Raw genomic sequence first — 21,402 nt, forward strand, 5'->3', positions numbered from 1 at the left:
GGTATTATTATAACAGATGCTGAACCATTTAACGTTTTGTGGCCGACATGAGCCTGTCACAGATATATTTGTATTGCCGTATGTGCAGATATTAACTTTTTTTTACAAAATACAGATGCTTGTAAATGGTGTAAGTACTTGTTTGTCCAGCAGAGCGCGCTCCATTGTTTTCTACTGGCGACCGAGGTCACCCGCTGTAGTGACACCAGCGTAACCCTTTCACTTCAGTAGTCAAACTGTGTTTTCACAACATTTTTACACCTGGTATTAAAACGAGTTTTGGTTAATCGTATTATAAGTGGAGGAGAGAGACACGTTCCTGTTTCAACTTATTGTTTTTAATCCGTTTCTTTTGTCCACTTGCGATTATATGTTTAAACTGACTCACACTAATATTATAGTGTATTTATGAGAATTATTTCGGATAATAAAGTTTATTGATAAATTGATAAAACACCCTGCCTATATTACATATCTTTGTCACGTCAATATTTTAAATTTTAATAGCACATTTAAGTGATAATTGCAAACAATTTATTAATTTTTATAAAGTATATTGTGTCAATGTGTATAGTGTATCCTATGTACAGTACTGAAGTATTATATATTTTAGTATATGTGTACTGTACTATAATACACATAAAGATTATCAGTCTTTTTACTCCCGGATATCTGTATGCCCCCGCAAAAGAAAAAAATCTATTGTTCGGGCTTTCTACCTATGTCACAATACAGGGGAAATTTGAATAACCTAATTTTTCACATGCTTGCACAGAATGGTTTACCAAAACTAAGTTACTGGGGTTGATCTTTTTCACATTTTCTAGGTTGATAGTAGCACTTGGGACCCAATTATAGCACTTAAACATGATAAAAGTCAGATTTTCATGCTATGATCCCTTTCGGTTAGATTTGCTTTCACATGGTAACATTTAAAAGTGTCCCAAAATGTGTTTATATTACTCATGTCACTATACCGTAATCTCATTGGTCACCCCCTCAAAAAGTAAATACATGACACAACACAAAAATGTCACATGTAAAATTTTAATTAAAGCAAAAACTTTACACTATACAAATCTGAAACATAATTTCTGTTAGTTGGTACTTTCTCTGATGTTTCATTACATAAACTGTGACTCTCAGTTTGAGAATCACTGATATGCCGCTTTATACAGTACAGATCGTATCAAAGCAGCTTCACAGTAATAAACATGAAAATAAAAATGAATAATGCAAAACCTCAAAGAACAGCAGTATGAACAATACAGTACAGTGTAAAAAGTGAAACTAAGTTGTTTCAACAAATTTTTTTTCTGAAGTGAAACTAAAGTGGCATTTTAGTTGGAAAAAACGTACATTTTTTAGGTTTTACCAATTAAAGTGTCAACCTATAAAAATTTGAAAAAGATCAACCCAGTAACTTAGTTTTGGTAAACTATTCTCTGCAAGCATGTGAAAAAACAAGTCAGTAAATTTGGGTCCCATTGATATGTAAGAAGAAGGGGATATTATTATAATAATACTGCCCCTTAAGCTGCACTATCCAATCACGGCACTGCCATTTAGTGCAGAGAGAGTGAAAAAGAGAAAGAGAGAGAAAATAATGAATAATTAAATAACAGCACAAATGAGTTTCAATTTCAACAAACCACCATTATGGCGATCAGTGTTTGCATTTCATCCGCTCATTTGCATTTAAAAGGACACACCCCAAAACGGCACATTTTTGCTCAAACCTACAAAGTGGCAATTTTTATAATAAATTATTTATATGATATTTTGAGCGAAAACTTTACATTACTGGGGACACCAAAGATTTATTTTACATCTTAACAAAGTCTTGTGAAATGTACCCTTTAAGCATTTACTATCACACACAGGATAGTGAAAGTAACTTGGTCAACCTATCATCTTTACATTATAAATCTTTATAACATTAGAGCTGAATAACTGCACAACATTTTACGTGCCACACATTTTGGTTTCCAGTTTCACTAAGGTGTGTGGACTGGAGAATTCATCAGTAAAGATCCATCAGATATCTTTGTGGTTATCAGCACACGCAAGGCTTGTTTTCAGAATTTTACATAATTGGAGCAATCCCCAGACCCCAAAATATGGGCAGTGTAGTAAAACATGCATCTCTAAAAATGTCATCTTGTTTAACATACTCAAATGATGTAACTGAAATACAGACATACAAAAAATTTTTCAGCTGATGAGCTTAAAACAATCACATAAACACAATGGAATCACAGATAGATAGCATCTCAGTTGCCGTATGACTAAATTGAAACCAGTGGCACATGGCTGTGTACCCACACACGACACGCGCAACCCTTGAATCAATCATCCCACTCCCACATGGGAATCTGTTTTACATTTTACACTTTCATGTAAATTAAAAATAGGTTTAGTTTCTTTCAGACAGGTTATGCAAACTTTTCAAAAAAAAAAAAAATGATGCAGAATACTTAGAAGTGAGATAGACACTGGATAATAAACTGCTCAATAGTTCATCCCATAACCTCGTTGCACCATGTTTATGAGTCATTATGAAGGTTTCAGGTTGGTTTGTCAGACCATCATCGCGTGTAAGCTCGAACACCTCAAGTTTCTTGTGTTGACAGTGTGAAGATACAGACAAATATAGCATCTTTCACATGACAGAATAATGCTGAAGAAATGTCTACAAAGAGTTGATGTCATTGATGGTTTTTTTTAACACATCAGAAGAAGTATGTGCTAAACGGACCAGAATATGTTTTCTGATGGCGTGTGTGTGTATACCAAACCTATACTGTATGTACACTCTAAAAAAATGAGTGCTAAATAACACTAAAAGCTCGTATACGTAGAGGAAACATTTCAGTGCTATATAGCATCGAACCATCCGGGGGTGATATAGCACCACTATACCACCAGATATGGTTCAATATAGCACAATATGGTTCCTAACAGGTACTACTTAGGTGCTATATGGCACTTAAAATGGTTCCCCTATGATTACAAGCCAGTGAACCACTTGTAGTGCTATTTAGCCCCATTTGTTTTTAGAATGTAGGAGGGGTGGTCAGCTCTGGTTTAACCAACTAACAAACCTTAGCCCAGTAGTTCCCAAACTGGGGGGCGGGTGTGAGATGGTTCCAGTTTTATGTCATTTTATAAAAAAAATTATCATAAATTCTGTCTAAACAATCCTCTAAAAATAATTTAATATGTTTTGTTTAATTTAATTCTAAGTTAATTTGATTAAAATCTTTTGTCATGAATTTTCTTTTTTTTTTGGGGGGGGGCAAGGGATGCACCCTACATGCCTTAATTCAGAGTGGCTGAATGCCTAAAATTTTGAGAACCAGTGCCTTAGCCCAGTGGTTCCCAAACTTTTTCAGCGTGCGGCCCCCCTTGTGTACGGTGCATTCCTTCGCGGCCCCCCAAAAATTTGTGACAAAAAACTGTTCTAAAACACAACATTTTAATAAAAAACATTAAATTATACAAAAAAGTTGTGCTTTTGGTTAGTGGCATTATTTTATTTAGGTTTAATTACACAGAATTTATGATAAATTAATGTATTTCATAAAATGTCATAAAACTGGGGCCCCCCTGGCACCATCTCGCGGCCCCTAGTTTGAAAACCACTGCCTTAGCCAATCACAAACTCACTTTCTGACGATTCCTGAAATGCTGTTTGTTGCGTTCTCATGTTTTGGACAGATACACTCTTAAAACGGATGTGTTTACATAACACATCTTGTGTCTAGTTAAGGACAACACATCTACACACTTTGTGTTGTTTTAACACATCTTGTGTTGTCCCTTTATTTATTTCAGCTCAAAATCAACAGGAAATGACACATAATGTGTTACAATAACACATAATGTGTTAAATAGAATAACACAAAACAATGTGTTAAATTAACACATCCGTTCTTAGAGTGTAGCTAAAGTGACTAGACAACAATAAGAGATAGTAAGAAATAAAATAAGAGATAAAGGTAATCTGAATATTGTTAGGGTAACTGAGGATGAAATTTAGTGGCAAGAAGATGTTTGCAAAATGAAATCACGTACAGCAACCTATATTTACATAAACAAACAATGATGTGCACATTTTTTACACATAGTTTGTTTCATGCCATTTAACACATTTATGTGTTATTTCGTTTTAAAATAAATAAAAGGGACAAGGGATTTTGTTCCAAAATTAACACAGAGATGTATGTGTTAGTTAGGGACAACACCTAAACTAACACAGAATGTGTTATTTTTAACACATCTGTTTTTAGAATGTATGACTGAAGGAAATGCTTCGAGAGATGCATACCTTCATAATAACTGGCATACGGGCAAAATGCCGTATTGAGCTATATTTAAAAAAAAAATGGGCAGTCAAGATGGTAAATTCAAAAATATCTGCTGACTGTAGCCTTTTTACATTCCTAAACGTGACCCTGGACCACAAAAACAGTCATAAGTCGCATGGTATTTGTAGCAAAAGACAAAAATACATTGCATGGGTCAAAAAATTATTGATTTTTCTTATTATGCCAAAAACCATTAGGATATTAAAGGGATAGTTCACCAAAAAAATTATATTCTGTCATAATTTACTCACCCTCATGTTGTTTCAAACCTGTAGCAATGTTTGTAACCAAATCATTTTGAGCACCATTGACTTCCATAGTATTTTTCTTTCCTACTATGGAAGTCAGTGGTGTTCAATTACAAATATCTTCCTTTGTGTTCAGCTAAACAAAGAAATTGATACAGGGTTGTAACATCTTGGGGGGAAGTAAATAATCCCTTTTTTTAATAATTTTTTGGTGAACTATCACGTTAGGTAAGGATCATGTTCCATGAAGAGATTTTGTAAATGTCCTACCATAAAAAAAAAGTCGATGCAGTGCTAATGACTTCATTTGGACAAGTTTAAAGGCGGAGTCCACGATGTTTGAATAACGCGTTGGAAAAGGAGACGGGCCGACTACCAAAACACACTTATAGCCAATCAAATCAAATCAAATGCCGGGTTGCGTATGTGTGGGGCGGGTCTATCAACAGAAGGTCCAGATTCTATTGGGGTAGGGGCGTGTTTGTTTGGGTGATGTCAAATATCAACATTGGCTTTCAAACATCGTGGACTCCGCCTTTAAAGGTGATTTTCTACATATTTAGATTTTTTGCATCCTCAGATTCCAGATTTTTAAATAATTGTATCTCGGACAAATATTACAAACCATATTAATGGAAAGCTTATTTATTCAGATTTCAGATGCTAATAAATTTCAAATTTTCTAAAAATTGACCCTTTGTGATCCAGGGTTACATATATATTGCCTTCATATTCTTTGTAGTTTTGGCTGCTGTTTGACGGCTTTGCGACTCCACTCGCTTCCTGTATTCACGTCACTCATAGAGCAAGCTCCTGATTGGTTAACAAGGTGCATTTTTCCACTAAAGTTCAAATTTTTCAACTCGCACGTTTGCCACAGCAACGCTTAATTTGCGCCTTTCGCGCAAACTAGACTCGCGAATGAGGCGAAATTGTGCTACTGTGCTGCATTAATCGCCTTATTCGCGTCGCGAGACCTCCAGATGCGCGTCAACGCGTCTTTACATTGACTTAACATTGAAATCACTTGCGCTTGACGCCTCTACCGCGGCTGGTCTAAACACAGCATAAGAGTCAAGCCCAACTAAAACAAACACTGATCACCATAATGGTGAATTTAAATGGAACAGCCAACATCTAAACCTAAGTTAAGAAATTGACTCTACAAGTAAGATGTAAAATGCAATTTTAGGTTTTAAACATAGATGGTGATAGTTACAGTTTTAACTTTGCTTCAGTGTTACTTTTTAACACTCTGTAAGATTGGGACAATATATACACACAGCAGTGTTCATTTAACTCTGGGGATTTTGCTGTGATTTCTTCCATTGATATCTGCTAAGAGAATTTTTCTGTAGTCCATCAATGCACATTCTTATAAATTCTGAGTCATTTAATTCTTATTGAATTTATTGCCATTGAATTCATTCTCAAACATCTTGGTTTGAGCTGCTAAAAGATCTCACTCTGCTGATAACGGTGTGTTTGGTGGATCGGACTTCATTTGCGATGAAATAGTAACACAACGCGTCCAAGCAGATGGTCACGTTTGCGAGACTCATCGCCACTTGTATGAACAATGCAATGTTCCAGCGCTGATCGCAGTCCGAGATGAAGTTATTACGGACGAGGTACTGCAGGAATATGGCCACGTGACAAGGGGTAAAGGGTATCAGGAAAGCCGCTAGGTTGCTGTAGATGATTTTCACCCCAGCTTTTCTTTGAGGGTCGCTGCTTTCCGAGGCTTTGAGCGTGAGGATGCTTTGTGCAGAACACACCACCAGGACAGTAGCGGGCAACAGGAAACCCAAAACCTCCAAGCAGACAATAACAGCAGTGGTCCAACCCCTCTTAGAGAAACCATGAAAACACCGGAAACTTTTCGTTTGCCCTTCACGAAAGGTGTAGATGGGCGATGTCGCTCCCATGACAAAAATCCAGATAAAGAAGCAAACGATCAGGGCGATTTTCTTCGAACGCAACTGCTTAGCCCGAAACGGGTGTTTTATGGCAATGTATCGGTCTGCGGCTATGCAGGCAATCGTGTAGATGCTTCCATACATGCCCACAAAGTAAAGGCTCTCCAAGAAGGAACAGAAGACACTTTTGTCGGCCTCCCATTCGTTTTGCGCCGCATGCATTTTGAAGGGCAGTGGCAGCAGCAACAAAAGATCCATCAATGCCAGGTTGGTCATGTAAATGGAGGACTCCGTCCATTTTCTGAGGAGTACACAAAACACCACCAAAGCTAAGATGTTCAGCGCCAACCCAAAAACAAAGATGGGCACGTAAATCGCCAAATCCAGATATTTTGTTATGTTGTTCACGCTGCCAAGTTGGCAGCTGTCATTCATAGTGAAACTGGCAGGAGAGAGAAACAAAGAAGAGCATGTTGAAATTTGTGAAGTGAAACGTAAATATCTCTTTAATGCCCACTCATAGTCATTCATGGGTTGCATCATTTCAATCTCATATTTTCTATTATCACTCAGAGAGGATTTTTGGGTTTCTTTGAAAAGTTGTAGTATCATTCGGGATGCTTGCGTTAAAGATTTTTTTGAAACCCCATAACCCCAAAGTATTAAACATTTGTGCGTAACACATCCTACACATTCGTTCTACAGCCTATGAGTCAACCTTGATTCATGCGGTGGTTAAAAGAAGAGGTGCCGTATTTTTTAAACAACAGGTTAAACTCTTTTCAGGCACATTTACTGTAGGTATTAACTTTAACTACTAAGTAACCCCCCAGCAAACGGCTTGTTAGTGGTTTTCCACGGCACCCACAGGTTTTTAGAAAGCGAAGACCTAAAATAAACCCTTCATTGTATTTTGTCAAATCTGGAGGGCTTTTGGTATCTTTTAAAATCATCTCGCAAAAAGTTGTTCTGCTTTTCTGTCTGATATTTTTGAAAGGTGGTAGTTTAGTTATTGCTTTTTGCAAAACAATGTCTGTGCTTTTAGATAAAGCCAAAAAGGAAACTGCCTTGAAAAACTGCCTGAAAGTAATAAATGTCTTTCATAATTATTATGCAGCGTTCGACACATCAAATGTTTTTATTTTAATTTGTACACTGTAAAAAATTATATCATATCAACATATACTTTTATGTTGCAAATAAAGTTAAACAATTTCAACTTGTTTTTCTAAGTTATGTCAAAACTTGTCAATACAAGTCAAAACTTTAAAAGTATGTTGAATTGTCATACATATTTAAATTGTTTAAACTTCATGCTGCATGTACATGTTTACATTAATGGTTTACATTTATATGCACAAATATTAGGTAGTTTTGAATTTACTGGCAACCGTTTATGTGTCGCTGTAAATGAACTTTCATTGTATTAAAAAAATCCCCTCTTGATCATGTCTACACCACAAAATGAAAAAAAAAATGCTTGATGTAGTTAATAAATCTATGATCTCAGATGTTATATTTTTAATTGTTAAGCAAAGTATTAATAAATATTAATTTAAAATCTTATAAAGAAAAATAATTGTCTACTGTTGTTTTCATGATATTTGCTTTATGCATTAATCATTTTAATTTGCTTCACAAATGCAGTAAATCTATCATACAAATTCTATTGTCCATAAACATAGTTTGTGTAATTTATTTCATTGTTTTACATCTTCAAGTAAGAAAATTTAAAGGTAGATGCTCTTACCTTATGTGATAATTTTACAGAATCATTTTCAGAGAGTAAAACTGGTGGTAATTCCTTAATGAGATTTACAGTAAAATAATCGTTGGAAAGACCCTGCATAGGAAATGGTAAAGTTGTAATAAATTAGCACATATCCCCAGTTTTAGGAACTTGCAAAAGCAAGCACGCGTGCACATGCGATCACCCTGCCTACATCACACTGTATGCGACTATGCGAAATAAGCGGTGTTAGTACATTTACTGTCAAAGGTCAACAAAACGTTTGTGAACTCTTTTAACAACTCTTTCTCACACCATTAAAACCACAAGAACAAAATCTGTTGTACCTGAGATATGCACCCCATACTGGTTTACTCTTTTATCCTCCATTACACGTATGACATACAGTCCCATAATTCTTGAGTTGCTCTTTCACACACATAAAGTCCTTAAAATGTCAAAACACTAAACCAGATCTAGTCTGCATGTCAGTAAACCACAGTCTTCCCCATTTTTTCACATGTGTGGGCTACATCTGTCACGAAACTACGTCTGGTGCACGGAATCAGTATTGCTGTGAATGAAAAAGGGCGTACGAACTGGTTTTGCAACACTTGTACATACATATTACTGACACATGTGCCTAAATTAATGTAATTGTATATCATAAATGGCATTTCATATCTTGATCAATATAATTACTTTTACAAAAACACCTAAGTCAGTCCTCACAAGAGGTTATGACCTGACTGACTGCATTCTATAATTAAATATGGAGTGTCTGTGCTTACCAGTGAGGTGCGCTCTCTTAAATACGGTCTAACAGACTGTTGTTTGTACTTCTGTTTTTAGAGGTTTTGTCTGTGACCACATCCTTGCTAACAGAAACATGGCTTTGGTATTTTACTGATATCTTCCTGTTAGCCTGTAAGTAGGCTACTCGCCTCATCTCACTGGCAAGATTAACATTTCAGATGGAAACGCAACTTCCTGATCATGAAATTATTCATTTCTGCTTAGGAAAACTAGTAATGATTTCATAGATATTGCAGATAAAGGCTGAAAGGCTGAATATCTAATGTGTGAACAGACAACTGTCATTTTTAGAAATATAGTACTGTGTAACACAACAGGCTTATCTATTGACGTGCGTTTCAGAAATAAGAAATGATGATGAATGCAGTGTATAATATTAATATTATGGACAAGCAAAAGTATTAAAGTGTTTATTTTTAAAACTATATAACTCTTTAACTGGCGCAGCCCTTTGGGGGGTTGAAAAGGTGATGTACACATTCAATTTATTGTAACTCTGGCATTTTTTATTGGCTAGAAGCCTAATCTTGGTCTTGTTTTAAAGAAGACAATTTAAAGTTTTTCATGGAAGTGTCTGGAGGTGAAAATATTAAATAAAAAATATTACAGCAGTTTACATTTATTGCAATTATAAAAATAATGCAATAAAGTATTAATTTTATACATAGAATTATCACAAAAAATTAGGTTTGTGTTACACTTTTAGTGGTTTTACCAACAACGGCCCCTAGGTGTCAACAATTTGCTGTATACTCTTGTCACAAATTGATAAATTACTGTCACTGCATTATTATTACTGCTAAAAGGTTTTTAAATATGAAAACTACATTCTTATGCTACATACACACCAAACAAAAGGTGATTTATATTTGTGTCATGTGAATTTTTCGCTTGATTTAAATATTAAAGATGCACTTTTGTAGCAATCGCGACGCCCAATTTGCGTCATTCGCATTGACCTGCGCAAGTTTATGTTTATTAGCGTCTTTGCATTGACTTTGTATGTAATCTACTCACGCAAATCGTTGAATTTGTGTTGGTGTGTACGTCCCATTAGACCTTTCCAATGATATATAGTTTGTTGTGATAGATTTTTAATTTCCATGCAGTATATTGAAGTAAACTAGGTGTCCTGCTCACAGGACAGCTCCAATAAACTTAATTTTTCATTGTTAGGTAAGGAAGGATATATGCCACAATATAATATGAGACACCAAATGGTCTGCCTTGACGTCTTCCTCTGTTTACATTTATATTACATATTTATTTTGTTATTTAAATGTCAAACGTTTTACATTTATTTTTAAAAACTGTATTTTTTTACTTCTTTTTACTTTATTCAATTATATTTTTTAATTAAAAATAGAAATGTATATATTTTTCCTTTTAAACATTAAAGGGGACATCTCACAAGACTTTTTGAAGATGTAAAATAAATCTTTGGTGTCCCCAGAGTATGTATGCAAAGTTTTAGCTCAAAATACAGCACATATAATTTATTATAACATGTTAGAATTGCCACAAATGTAAGTATGAGCAAAAACCGTTTTGGGGTGTGTTCTTTAAAATGCTGATGAAATCCCCTTTAAGTGTTCGCTGTACTGTCGTTGTACTTACACTGCAAAATGCTTTCTTGCTTTTTACCATGCCACTCCAAATTTATCATGTGCGTGAGCGCGCGCACGAGAGAGAACTGCTGCTGTCAGCACGCGCTCGCTCGCTCGCTCGCTCTCATCCGGACACTTTTCAGCCAACGTGTTGTCACGTGACCCGATTTCCGCCATCTTGTGGATACGAATCGAGAGACGCCACTCGCACACAAACTCAGCGCTGTCAGTAAAAGTAGAGGTAAGACAGCGGCTCTGACATAAATGGTTTGGTACTAAAATAAATCGGAACTATTCCTACGACCATTCTCAGTGACACAGACTCACCCAAACGTAGCAGAACGACGCTGTTGTAGCCCGCATGGCTGTTAGGTCTCGAAGCACCGGGCTCGATTAGGCCGCCCCGCCGTTGAGTAGGCAACGAAGAGCCCGATGACAGCTGTAGGAAAGCGCGGTGCGGTCGGAAAGGCCGCACGGATTAAAACTCGTGTGTCAACTCACTAACACCCTTTCCTCGGATCGGCCAAGCGCTGCGCTTATGAGCTTTTTATTGACATTTATTCTGATATATGGCAATTAGTTTAAGTCTTACCAGTGCATGTGATTTATTAAAACAAAGTTTTCAGATGTTGGAAGTCAGAAAGTGAAATGTCCAGCGTTAGCCAAAGCTTGCACTAACTTACGTTTATTATGCTTCAACTGTTCATAATACACCTTTATAGGAAATCTAAAAACGGAAGTATAAATTGACAACAGTAGATTTAAGTGTGGTAAAGTATTTAGTGATTGTGATCTGGTTTGTGTACTGTATCGATTACAAGGTTTATGAAGAGACCATTCGACATATGGTTCCCTTATGGGTGTTTTTCCAAAAATTCTCTCAAATTTTGTCGATCAGATGTTGGTCAGTCACTCATAACTTATCTAACGTTACTTTTAAAATCTTTTCAACAGACTTGTCTGTCCACGTCTGATTTAGTATAAACTTCATACAATATCGTTTTTCTGCCTTTAATACGTTATATATTGCTTATACGTTGCAGTGGTTGTCTGAATTTCCAGTCTTTTAATTTTGTGAAATCTAAAGCTTTCCTGTATTTTATTCACTTGTCTCACAGCTAAACGCGTTTTCTGAATCGGAATGAGACATTACTGTCTGTTTGCAACCCAAACTAGGCGTATTGACTTGTGTTTTGTGTTTGGCTTAGTCTTTTCAGAGACTGGTATTAAACAAATACTCATGCGCGTCTGTTTGGGCACCTCATGTAAATTACGGTAACAGCGACTCATGCAATCGTGCATTTGCAAAATTTGGTGGGTAACTACCACGTAAACTGACCAAATGCAATTTTAGGTGGGTTTTCTTGTAGAAATGTCAAGTTTGGTTAACATTTTAAAAGCGTTTTGTTGCTAAAAGCGCGTGTAATCCAGATCAATTTAAGTCATTACGCGAACACGTGGTTTAAATCCCAGTTGCTGTAAGTCACTCCTGTTTATTTGCATAGACATTTTCTATAGCTGTTGCAAATGAGGTCCATATAATGGAATGAATGACACCTTTACTCATTGATAAAATCAAGACAATACATTTTTTTTTTTTAGGAAAACCTCAAGGTTGTGGTGCTACTGTAATATAACACTTCCATTTCATTTGGTAACTTACTTCTATGCAAGTTTGATCTGTTTAGACGCACAGAAACCGATGGATTAAAAAGTTAGTTGGATTATATTTATTAAGGGAAGCCCTAGGTTGTACAGATATCTGAGAATGCCCTTCCTATTTTGGAGAGTTCTTAAAATAGCTCTTGTCACATTAAGGGGGTATACACACATACAAGGTGCAGTATGGCAGGTGTTACTTCTAGAATAAGCTTGTTGAAACGTATTGCTTTATGTGTGTCGAAGTTTGTGAAAACCATTTACTGCACTGTACTGCATGTTAGGGCTGGGCGGTATGACGGTATGTTCAGTTATCGTGAAAATGAACGTCAGACATAACATATTTTTCTATTCCGTGGAATGTAAATAAGTGGGCATGGCCAATTCTGCACTCCCGCATTTTGGACTGAGTGTGACGGAGAAACATGTTAAATTATCCACTCATTAAAAATGAAACGTAATTTCTGTAATTTCATAAGCACCAGTGAATCCACCGTGGGTCTCCCGCTTTCTTTTTAAAGAAGCTGCGTCGCATGTAATGCCAACAGTTAAGTTTTCGAAACTTTGAGCAAGCTAAAACAAAACTCACGTTTACATATCAGTGACTCGTGACGTAGTTTGACGTGCCATTTGCTCATAGTACAAACATCTTTGATCAGGAGAAGCAGTTTATCAACATAAGTCTACAGAAGCCCGTAACGCCCCATTCAGACAGCCAGCGACCATCAGTAGCAAAGCGACGCAATCTTATTCATTTCAATGGAAACCTGGTGACTTCCGGCGGCACAAGCAAAAGTTACCATTGGCGACCGTATGGGCGTGTCCAGCGATGCGAGAAAGTTAAGAAAAGTTTAACTTCATGCAAATGTTGAGCGAATTTCGGGAGCGACTACTAGGGATGCTCCAATCGATCGGCCGATAATGCTTGCTATGCTTCTGAATGAATTACGGTGAAATGCAGCTACATCCAAAAGCCAGGGGGCGCTCTTGTGCAGAAACTCAAAATGCGCTGTAGACGAAGAACAATACACACGCAGCTATTATGACACGCATCTTCAGGAAATGTCTTAAGGATATATTTATTGCTTTTCTTCAAACCTTTTCAGGTATTTTCATGATAATAAAGAATATGTTTAATAATTATGTTTGACGAGTGTCGCTTTTTCAAATGCATGTTATAAACGACTCAAACTAACAGTGATTTCAGATCGATAAGAACTTACTGATCAAAAGTCGTAGTACATGAAATAGCTGTGAATAAGATTGGCTGTCCGATTTAGAATGCTGTGTTGTTTACCTTTTTCTCACGTGCTGAAATTGTGTTTGTTCTCAGGTCTTCTCGTGTTAGTTTTGGTTCTTTATTGTTGAATATTTTTGGGCGTGTCCCATCCTCTACAACATTAGAAAAATTAGACCTTTCCTATCTGAGCATGCTCCTAGTCTAGGCACTTTTCCTGTTGAGACTGGACTATTGCGATCTGTTGTTGGCTGGACTCTCAGCCCGCACAATCAAACTCCTACAGATGATCCAGAATGCAGCAGCAAGAGTGATAATAATAATAATAAGACCTACAACCCCTGAATGTTAGTTTAACATTAGTTTTTACAGGTTCAAAGAATTATGCTTCTGAAAGTTTCAGATAAGTGTAGATAATCTTTAAATTCAGTTAATGTTAATTGTAAAGTGATTATGTATTAAAATAGACATTTTAAGTAGCCTAAATAAAAAAAAGGAATATGTTTTGGTTCAAATTGCTGCCACATTGATTGACATTACTTTATGGTAATGAGCTATGATGCGGGTCGGTGGCAACCAATCGCAAGGTGGAAAAGTTCTGCGGCAACCAATCGTAAGGCGGAAACCTTCACTTGAGAGGAATCCAGAGAATGCATTTGAGCGTCAGAGCGTTTTTTTGACGCTCTCGCTGGCGGCGTGAACGTCCATCTGGTGAATAAACCTACATGCACGCTTAATCTTCACGCCCACTAGAACACTTGGGCCACATACAGGAAAACGCAATGTAAGTAGTCAAGCGGTCAAGTACAAAGACAGCAAGTGTGGTTATTTGGACGCAGGCTCCGCAGCCAATGTTTCCCCCTGTGCTAAAAACAACTTTTTGGTACTAATATGACGTCAGGGTTCTTGTCAGACATACCTGCGCATTGCTCTGCCTCACTCATTCTCTTTAGATTCTGTTTCTTTCTATCTATTGCGGCGAAAGCATCTCTGTACCAGTTAGGGATGTCCCGATCTGATATGCTGGATCGGTATCGGGTCCGATCCGGGCTTTTTGGCTGGATCGGACATCGGATCGAGGACCGAGAACATGACCGATCCAACTCCGATATGTGCGTTAGCGTGGTTGTTACTGACAAGCTATTAAAAGGACAACGTATTATAAAAGCACCATAAACGTTTATGCACTATATTTAAAGTTTTTAAATACACGCAATAGCTTCATGTGAAGGGACAAACGCACATTTAAAGATCTTTAAGTTTACAGAAACACTGTACTGTAACTTACTCGCAAACTGAGTTAATAATCCACTGGAAAAGCGGACGGATGAAACGCGTCATTCAAACACGCAAACACAAGATAACTGCAGGCTTTTTAAAGACCTGATTTTATAAAGTCTCAGTAAGCCGCCGAATGGATGCAATTCACTTTGTCTTGAGCACACGACGCAACTATTCTCTTTGTGTTTTAACAGTTATAAACTTTCCATTGCGGTGCGAGGATTCCCATGAAAGGTTGCTTCAAGGGCATCATTTCTGCACCCAGAAAGCCCATAAGCAACCAGAAAGCCCAGTATATGACTTAGGCGCATCAATTCTGCACCCGAAATGTGCATAAAAAGTCCGGTAAAGCGCATAATTCCCAAAATAACCATCTGCACACTAAAGCTTTTTTACTATGACAGTTTTATGCAATTAAGAAAAATTATTTAGCATACTTAATTGATCAAACGTCTATTATATGTTCACCTAAACACTGTAATGATTAATATTTACTAATGTTTCCTGTAACTTGTAAATCATTTTAAATAATTGATTTTAACATTTAAAATGATGCTAGATGTAGCAAAAAGCACTACACATTTAATTACAACAGTATCGGGCAGATATCGGTATCGGCTGATATACGGAATTCTGGTATCGGAATCGGATCGGAAATGAAAAAGTGGGATCGGGACATCCCTAGTACCAGTGGAGTGAACACGAGCACATCTGGCTTGCGCAATAATTAATGTGAAGTCAAGACGTCATCGCGGCCGCTGGGATTGTGTGTTGTCGAGAGAACTGACGAGACTGCATCTTTCCTCCTTAAAATAGAATTACCTGAATCGTCAAAATGCTGGATTAAGATCGCTTGGGGGGGGGGGGGTCGAATCGAGATCACTATCTTTTAACGATTAATCGCGCAGCTCTAATAGCAGCTCGCATCAAATTCAAAATTCTGTTCCTAGCCTTTAAAACCTGGGTCAATTATGGATAGGACGATAAATGCCGATATACACCAATAATACCTGGCCGATAACTATTCTGAATCCACAGCTGATATTATGCACAGCTATTTCAGCTTTTAAATCAGAAAGACGTTATTGATCTAAAATCACTGTTAGATTGAGTTGTTTATAACATGCATTTGAAAAAACAACACTCGTCAAACATAATCATTATACATATTCTTTATTATCATGAAAATACCTGAAAAGGTTTGAAGAACAGCAATATAAATATATCCTTAAACCATTTCATGGAGATGCACGTGTAAATGTTTTTCTTCTGCGGCCCATATTGAGTTTCTACACGAGAGCGCCTTCTGGCTTTTGGATGTAGCGGCATTTCACTGTAATAGTTGAGAAACACAGCAAGAGCGTCATCAGCCGATTTATTGGTGCATCCCTAATGTAAATGATCAGAAAGACGTGAAGAGACACAGCGGTTAAAGAGCAACTTGAAAGTTAAACCACCCATTCACTCAAAGTACAGAAAAATACTGTAGGAAATAGATTAAAAAATATATTTTTTTCTAAATGCACTAATTAGGCTTCTGGTGTCATTTTTGTAAGAACATTTTAGACCCGCCTCTAAAAACCGCCAAACCGGAAGTGACATCACGAGAGGCGCACGCTGGATCGCAATGACAGTTCTTCGGACGCTGAGGAACGAGTAAATGTTTATTCATACTCGTATGGCGAACTACAGCCATACAATTATGAGTTTGCTATGCAGCCAAGAGTGCAGGGACTGGTCAGGATTAAACAGAACGGTCAGAGGAGACAAATTGAAGTGTTATGTGAGGAGAAAAGGACAGATGTGTGGGTGAGATCAGTGATCTGGCGAGATGTAATACTGTGCTCAGATCACAAGATTTTACAGATTATTATCATATATCATGCAATAGCAAAGATAGTATTGATACTTTATGTCTTTTTAATGCTTATAAGTTATGTTAATATCCATCCACACTTACGTTAGGTGATACAGATGTTGCTCATCACCGCAGGAGAGGTGAGCTGTCTGAACCCATATGTGCTACAGGCCAGGCCAGTAGAAATGAGTATGTTTATGGCAGAGATTATTTATTACTAATTTATTTAATATCCATGTATAAATGAACAGTAAACTAAAGATTTGAATGTTAAAACAATCTTAATAAATTTGTTTTTAAACAATCTTAATGAATTTGTTTTAATTACAAGTTGCCTATAGGTCATGACTAAGTCACAATTTTTGCTGGCACTAGTCAATATTCAAATTAACAATATTAATAGTTTTCCCATCTCCAGACAATACCACTAAATACAGCATAGGCAAGTTATCCGCTGGGCGTCTAAGGAACTCTGTGCAGGCGCCCTTACCTACATGTGTCAGCCATTCAAGAACAGGTTCCAGAGGTAGGAGGAGTTTATAAATGGTTTGAATACCCCCATTTTGTGACAATAAATAAACAATAATAATCACAAATTGTCTTACCGTATAAAAACTGGTTTATGAAGTTTAGATCAGATATATACCAAGTAGATCTGCATTTGTAATTCGATTTAGTTTTATTTATGTAGCACCGAAAAAAAGATATACAATCTGACCCATTTAAAAACATTTAACAATTTTTCAGTATCTTTCCCATCATATGTGCAGGGTATTATAATAATGTGTTGAAGTGTGTTAAATTGTGAATGATGTGATTAATAGATCCCAACAGCTTCAGCCTTGTTGATCCTCTGGATGGATCTGGAGAGGGGAGCAGGTGTAGTGGAAGACAGGACAGTGCTGCATTCTCGTAGAGCCTGTGGTGACCTGGAGTATTCCAGAACAGAATATTTAAATAGATTACATTTATTTGTCCCTGTTAACAGTGTACACCAAAGTAATACAGTTCTGATAAAAAATGTATAGTCAAAGTGGTTTTGATGGTTTTGGTGATGAGTCAGCTTTATATTATTTTTTGAAAGCGATATACAATGCTATTGTTCAAACATTTACAATCTTTTAACAAAAAACAACCGCTTACTGCAAATCTTTCATTCTGCCACGCCTTCACGATGGTAGAAATTGTGTACATGGTGGAAGAAGGTGCTGACAAGATGCTCTGAAGCCCAAACAGCTTTAACATCTTGATGATCTGGGTCAATGTCGGCCGGTGACTTCTTTTTCGAGGGCGCACGTTGCGAAGCTGGTCACATGCATTGAGCTTGTCATGTGTGTGGCTCGTCATTTCAAAATATGTGTTCAGCACGTCATGTAAACTTATGTGCATCACACGTGATGTCAAAATCTGCTGCACACGCATGTAAAGGGTTTATGATAAATTATATGCTCACGTTTGCCTGATACTCACTTAATCTCCTGTGTAATTACAGTTTAGTGTCAAGTTAGTGTCTTGCGAGTATTTTGTGAACATGAGTGCTTCTTTTATCATAAACCTTTTCAACGCGTGTGCAGCAGGCACGTATTGTGACAAGAGGCATGATGCACATGGTTCACACACGTCACAACAAACACACATTTGGAATTCACGTCCCTCAGAAGAGAAGTCACTGGTCACCAAAAATGCTGATACATGCATGCAGCACAGACCTAAGAGATGTATATAAAAAGCAGAAAATTACTATACCATAGCATATAAAACAAAAAATACAGGTTATGGTACAACAGACATCAGCTGGCTTTAGCAAACAATGAACTTGCCAACAGCCCTGAATAAAAAGAAAAACATTACTTTTGACTTTGAGAGACATGAATAAGTCTTACTTGTGTGAACAGGATGAGATTCTTGCAGTGGTTTCTCATCAGATGAGTCTTTTTTGTTTTTTCCTCCTCCATAACACATCGCCAGGTTCGTCCATGACAACAGAGGATGATTCATCATACTAAGCATCTTCATCTGTAGCTGGACAACTAGAATTAAAACAGATTCACCTTTATATAATTGTATAACAGCATGTCACTTCTTAGGTACATACATGAACACACCACATGACAAAAAACGAATTACGAATTAGCTATGCAAACAAAGTAAATAAGATGTAACTCGATTTGATGGTTATACTATTTGCAATCTAAGCTTATCAGTTAGTTGATTTCCATATTTATAAGAAACTTGAATGAAATCATTATGTTAAATGATTTGGTAGTAGCTAGCAAATGTTTAAAAAACAAGACTTACTGTGCATTATCTTCGAGCTGCATGTCAGACGGACCGTGATCGATTCATGTTTTCTCGCGGCGGCAAAAACACAGGCCTCACGTGGTTCTTGCTTCGGCATCCAATGTTTAACTCCATCATATTGCCGGGATGATAATCCTCCGATCTAACGTGAACGCTATAAGTTACACCACCGCGTTTTTCTGAAGCACATGCTGAACTGAAGTCGCGTCTCTCGCCTCTTTCCTCGTGCTGCGTTAAACACACCCAGACACGGAAGATAGCGCGGTCTTTATTCTTCAAAAGAAACCTGTGGACTCATTGTCCTGACAGGCTGGAGTTTGAAAAACCTCCACTAACACAATTATTAACCATGACGATGCTAAATTGAAACTACGGAGAATCACATCAATTTGCGACTGCTTTTGCTGAATACAACCGCAGCACTGCCAATGTAGAGCCTATCAGACGAGCGCCTCTGACTACGTAATATGACGCGTTGTTGAAAAAAACAGGGATTTTGAGAGCGGTCTTAGAAAATTTCAGCTTTTTTACTAAATTTATGCGCTTAGAGTTTTGTAAATGTTTTTTGCTTTCGCATTTAATTTTCATATGGTACTTTCATACAAGGTTATATATTCATCTCACAAAAAAATGTAACCTTAAAGTTGCACTTTAAGGTCGTATAGAGCGTCACTACTTCATAGCACCTGTCATATTTATAATCTCCATATTTAGAGATCCGTCTCTATACAGGTGAGCATTTAGTTAAAAGCTATAGTGAGTGGCAAATATCTGCCAATTTTTAAATTCCACTGTTTTTAAATGCATTGTGAAATATGCCGTTACTGTGAAATAAAATAACGTGAAATGGATTTTTGGTACTGTCCACCCCACTACATGTTTTTTTCACGTTACATAGCCATTCGCATACAGAACTGTGACTGTATAAAATCTTGCACAACCACATCCTTCATTTGGTTGAAGGATGGCTCTCAATAGCTGGGTTTCCATCGAAACGTAAAGCAAATCTTGTCAAAGGTTGCAAAAAAGAAAAACCAACAAATACGAATTAAGTGCGTAGCAGTGCAGCGTGTATATTTGGTAAAGACAACATCAGCTGATGCAGCTAAACGAGGGGTTAATTTATTCAACAAATGCATTTCAATCTCCTATTATTCACATCTACTCTCTTTCGCGTAAGTCAAAAACCACCTCAAGCGAGCGTAAAAACTTTTTGCCAATTAAGGCATTTTTATTAGAAATTCAGTGTTTCCATCACTCCTTTCTTATGTGATACTTCAAAATGTGCATAAAATCATGGTGATGGAAACCCAGCTAATGAAATGTCAAGAGAGCTCTCTGTGTGTTTTTATCCCTTTGGCCTTTGAGTTTGTTATGATTGTCTGTATTTGCAATTCCAACAAAGGGGTTGTGCCTTTAGTTTCTCAGTGGTATTCATAGACCGTGAAAGTGCACAAATGAATGGCAGTTTGGTGATCACCATTGTATGTATAATAGCCCAATGGATATGTGTGTAATCTTTCACATTGGTATGCATTTACACATAATTCAATCATGTAACTTAAATGTTTGCTGTTTGGTTTATTTATGGAGCCTTGAGAGCAGTTTTATTGTGCTGCATTTAATTAAATGTTTATGAAATCTTTATTTTCCTCAGACTTTTAAGGAAAATGGCAGAAACCCAGACACTCAACTTTGGACCAGAATGGTGAGTTTTATTTTTATCTGCTATAATGTTATGCTTTTGGCTAATGGTGTGTACACAGCCTTATTCAGCATTGCTAGCCCAACTGGTGGCGAGTGGCCATAGCAGTGAGTTTCAATTCTTGAGGAGCTCACAAGCTGATTAATTATATTTTCAATGCACTTTTCCATTGCATGCTACGACTCTGTTCGCTTTTTTACTGCAGTTTAGTACTGATTCAAAGTGGGTGGGATTTTTGACCTTTAGTTGCGCCACCTCTACTGCCGTGATATTATCATAAATGCACCACAAACAAACGTACAACACAGGAGCAGTGGAGCATACCAATGGCACTAATGCTGGTAGTGGCAATTATCTCTGACCAATCAGTGATCTGCAGTGTTACACATCACGTTTTAGTATTGATACGGCTCGCCTGGAACCTCAACCAATGTGGTACTAAAAAAAAAAAAGTACTAGGTATTGTAAACAGTGGAAAACCCTATTACAGAGAGATGTGCTCTGCAGTGGAAAAACACCATAAGTTGCTTTGAATAAAAGCAACTGCTATATGCATAAATGTAAATGTAAGCTTTGCTTTCTGCAACTTTAGGAATGTTCCAGGTTTAATCCTGTCAATTACTAGCTCTCATGACTGTATGACACAAATCACTGTAAACATTTGTGTTTTTT

General features: G+C 37.0%; 2 protein-coding genes and 1 long non-coding RNA gene across 10 annotated transcripts in view; 1 reads left to right on the forward strand and 2 right to left on the reverse strand.

Annotated features, from left to right (window-relative positions):
• The window catches only part of LOC129443200 (GRB10-interacting GYF protein 2), a 69,626-nt gene that overhangs the window by 714 nt on the left and 47,510 nt on the right, over positions 1-21,402 (forward strand). For 3 of the 4 annotated variants that reach the window (XM_073864450.1, XM_073864452.1, XM_073864453.1), the window contains exons 1-2: positions 10,801-10,930; positions 20,683-20,733. In XM_073864450.1, the coding sequence (XP_073720551.1) occupies positions 20,696-20,733 (38 nt within the window). In that variant the 5' untranslated portion in view covers positions 10,801-10,930; positions 20,683-20,695. Of the gene's footprint in view, positions 1-10,800; positions 10,931-20,682; positions 20,734-21,402 lie in introns of those variants that run through there. The other variant, XM_073864451.1, reaches the window with a different exon arrangement.
• Positions 1,034-10,805, reverse strand: LOC141362420 (G-protein coupled receptor 55-like). 5 transcript variants are annotated; one of them, XM_073864456.1, is made up of 3 exons: positions 9,058-9,098; positions 8,288-8,380; positions 1,034-6,979 (listed from the first exon to the last, which is right to left on the reverse strand). In XM_073864456.1, the coding sequence occupies exon 3, from the start codon at positions 6,970-6,972 to the stop codon at positions 6,049-6,051; it is 924 nt and encodes a 307-aa protein (XP_073720557.1). In that variant the 5' UTR covers positions 6,973-6,979; positions 8,288-8,380; positions 9,058-9,098; the 3' UTR covers positions 1,034-6,048. The 5 variants fall into 5 exon arrangements, with proteins under 5 accessions (XP_073720557.1, XP_073720556.1, XP_073720561.1 ...); XM_073864455.1 differs by lacking the exon at positions 9,058-9,098 and adding an exon at positions 8,614-8,933; XM_073864460.1 differs by lacking the exons at positions 8,288-8,380; positions 9,058-9,098 and adding an exon at positions 10,700-10,805.
• Positions 17,385-19,662, reverse strand: LOC129437735 (uncharacterized). Its single transcript, XR_012368222.1, has 4 exons — positions 19,023-19,662; positions 18,608-18,754; positions 17,868-18,433; positions 17,385-17,653 (listed from the first exon to the last, which is right to left on the reverse strand). It is a non-coding gene; the product is annotated as an uncharacterized lncRNA (long non-coding RNA).

The sequence above is a fragment of the Misgurnus anguillicaudatus genome, unplaced genomic scaffold (assembly GCF_027580225.2).
Source record: "Misgurnus anguillicaudatus unplaced genomic scaffold, ASM2758022v2 HiC_scaffold_26, whole genome shotgun sequence".
Classification (NCBI taxonomy): Eukaryota; Metazoa; Chordata; class Actinopteri; order Cypriniformes; family Cobitidae; genus Misgurnus; species Misgurnus anguillicaudatus.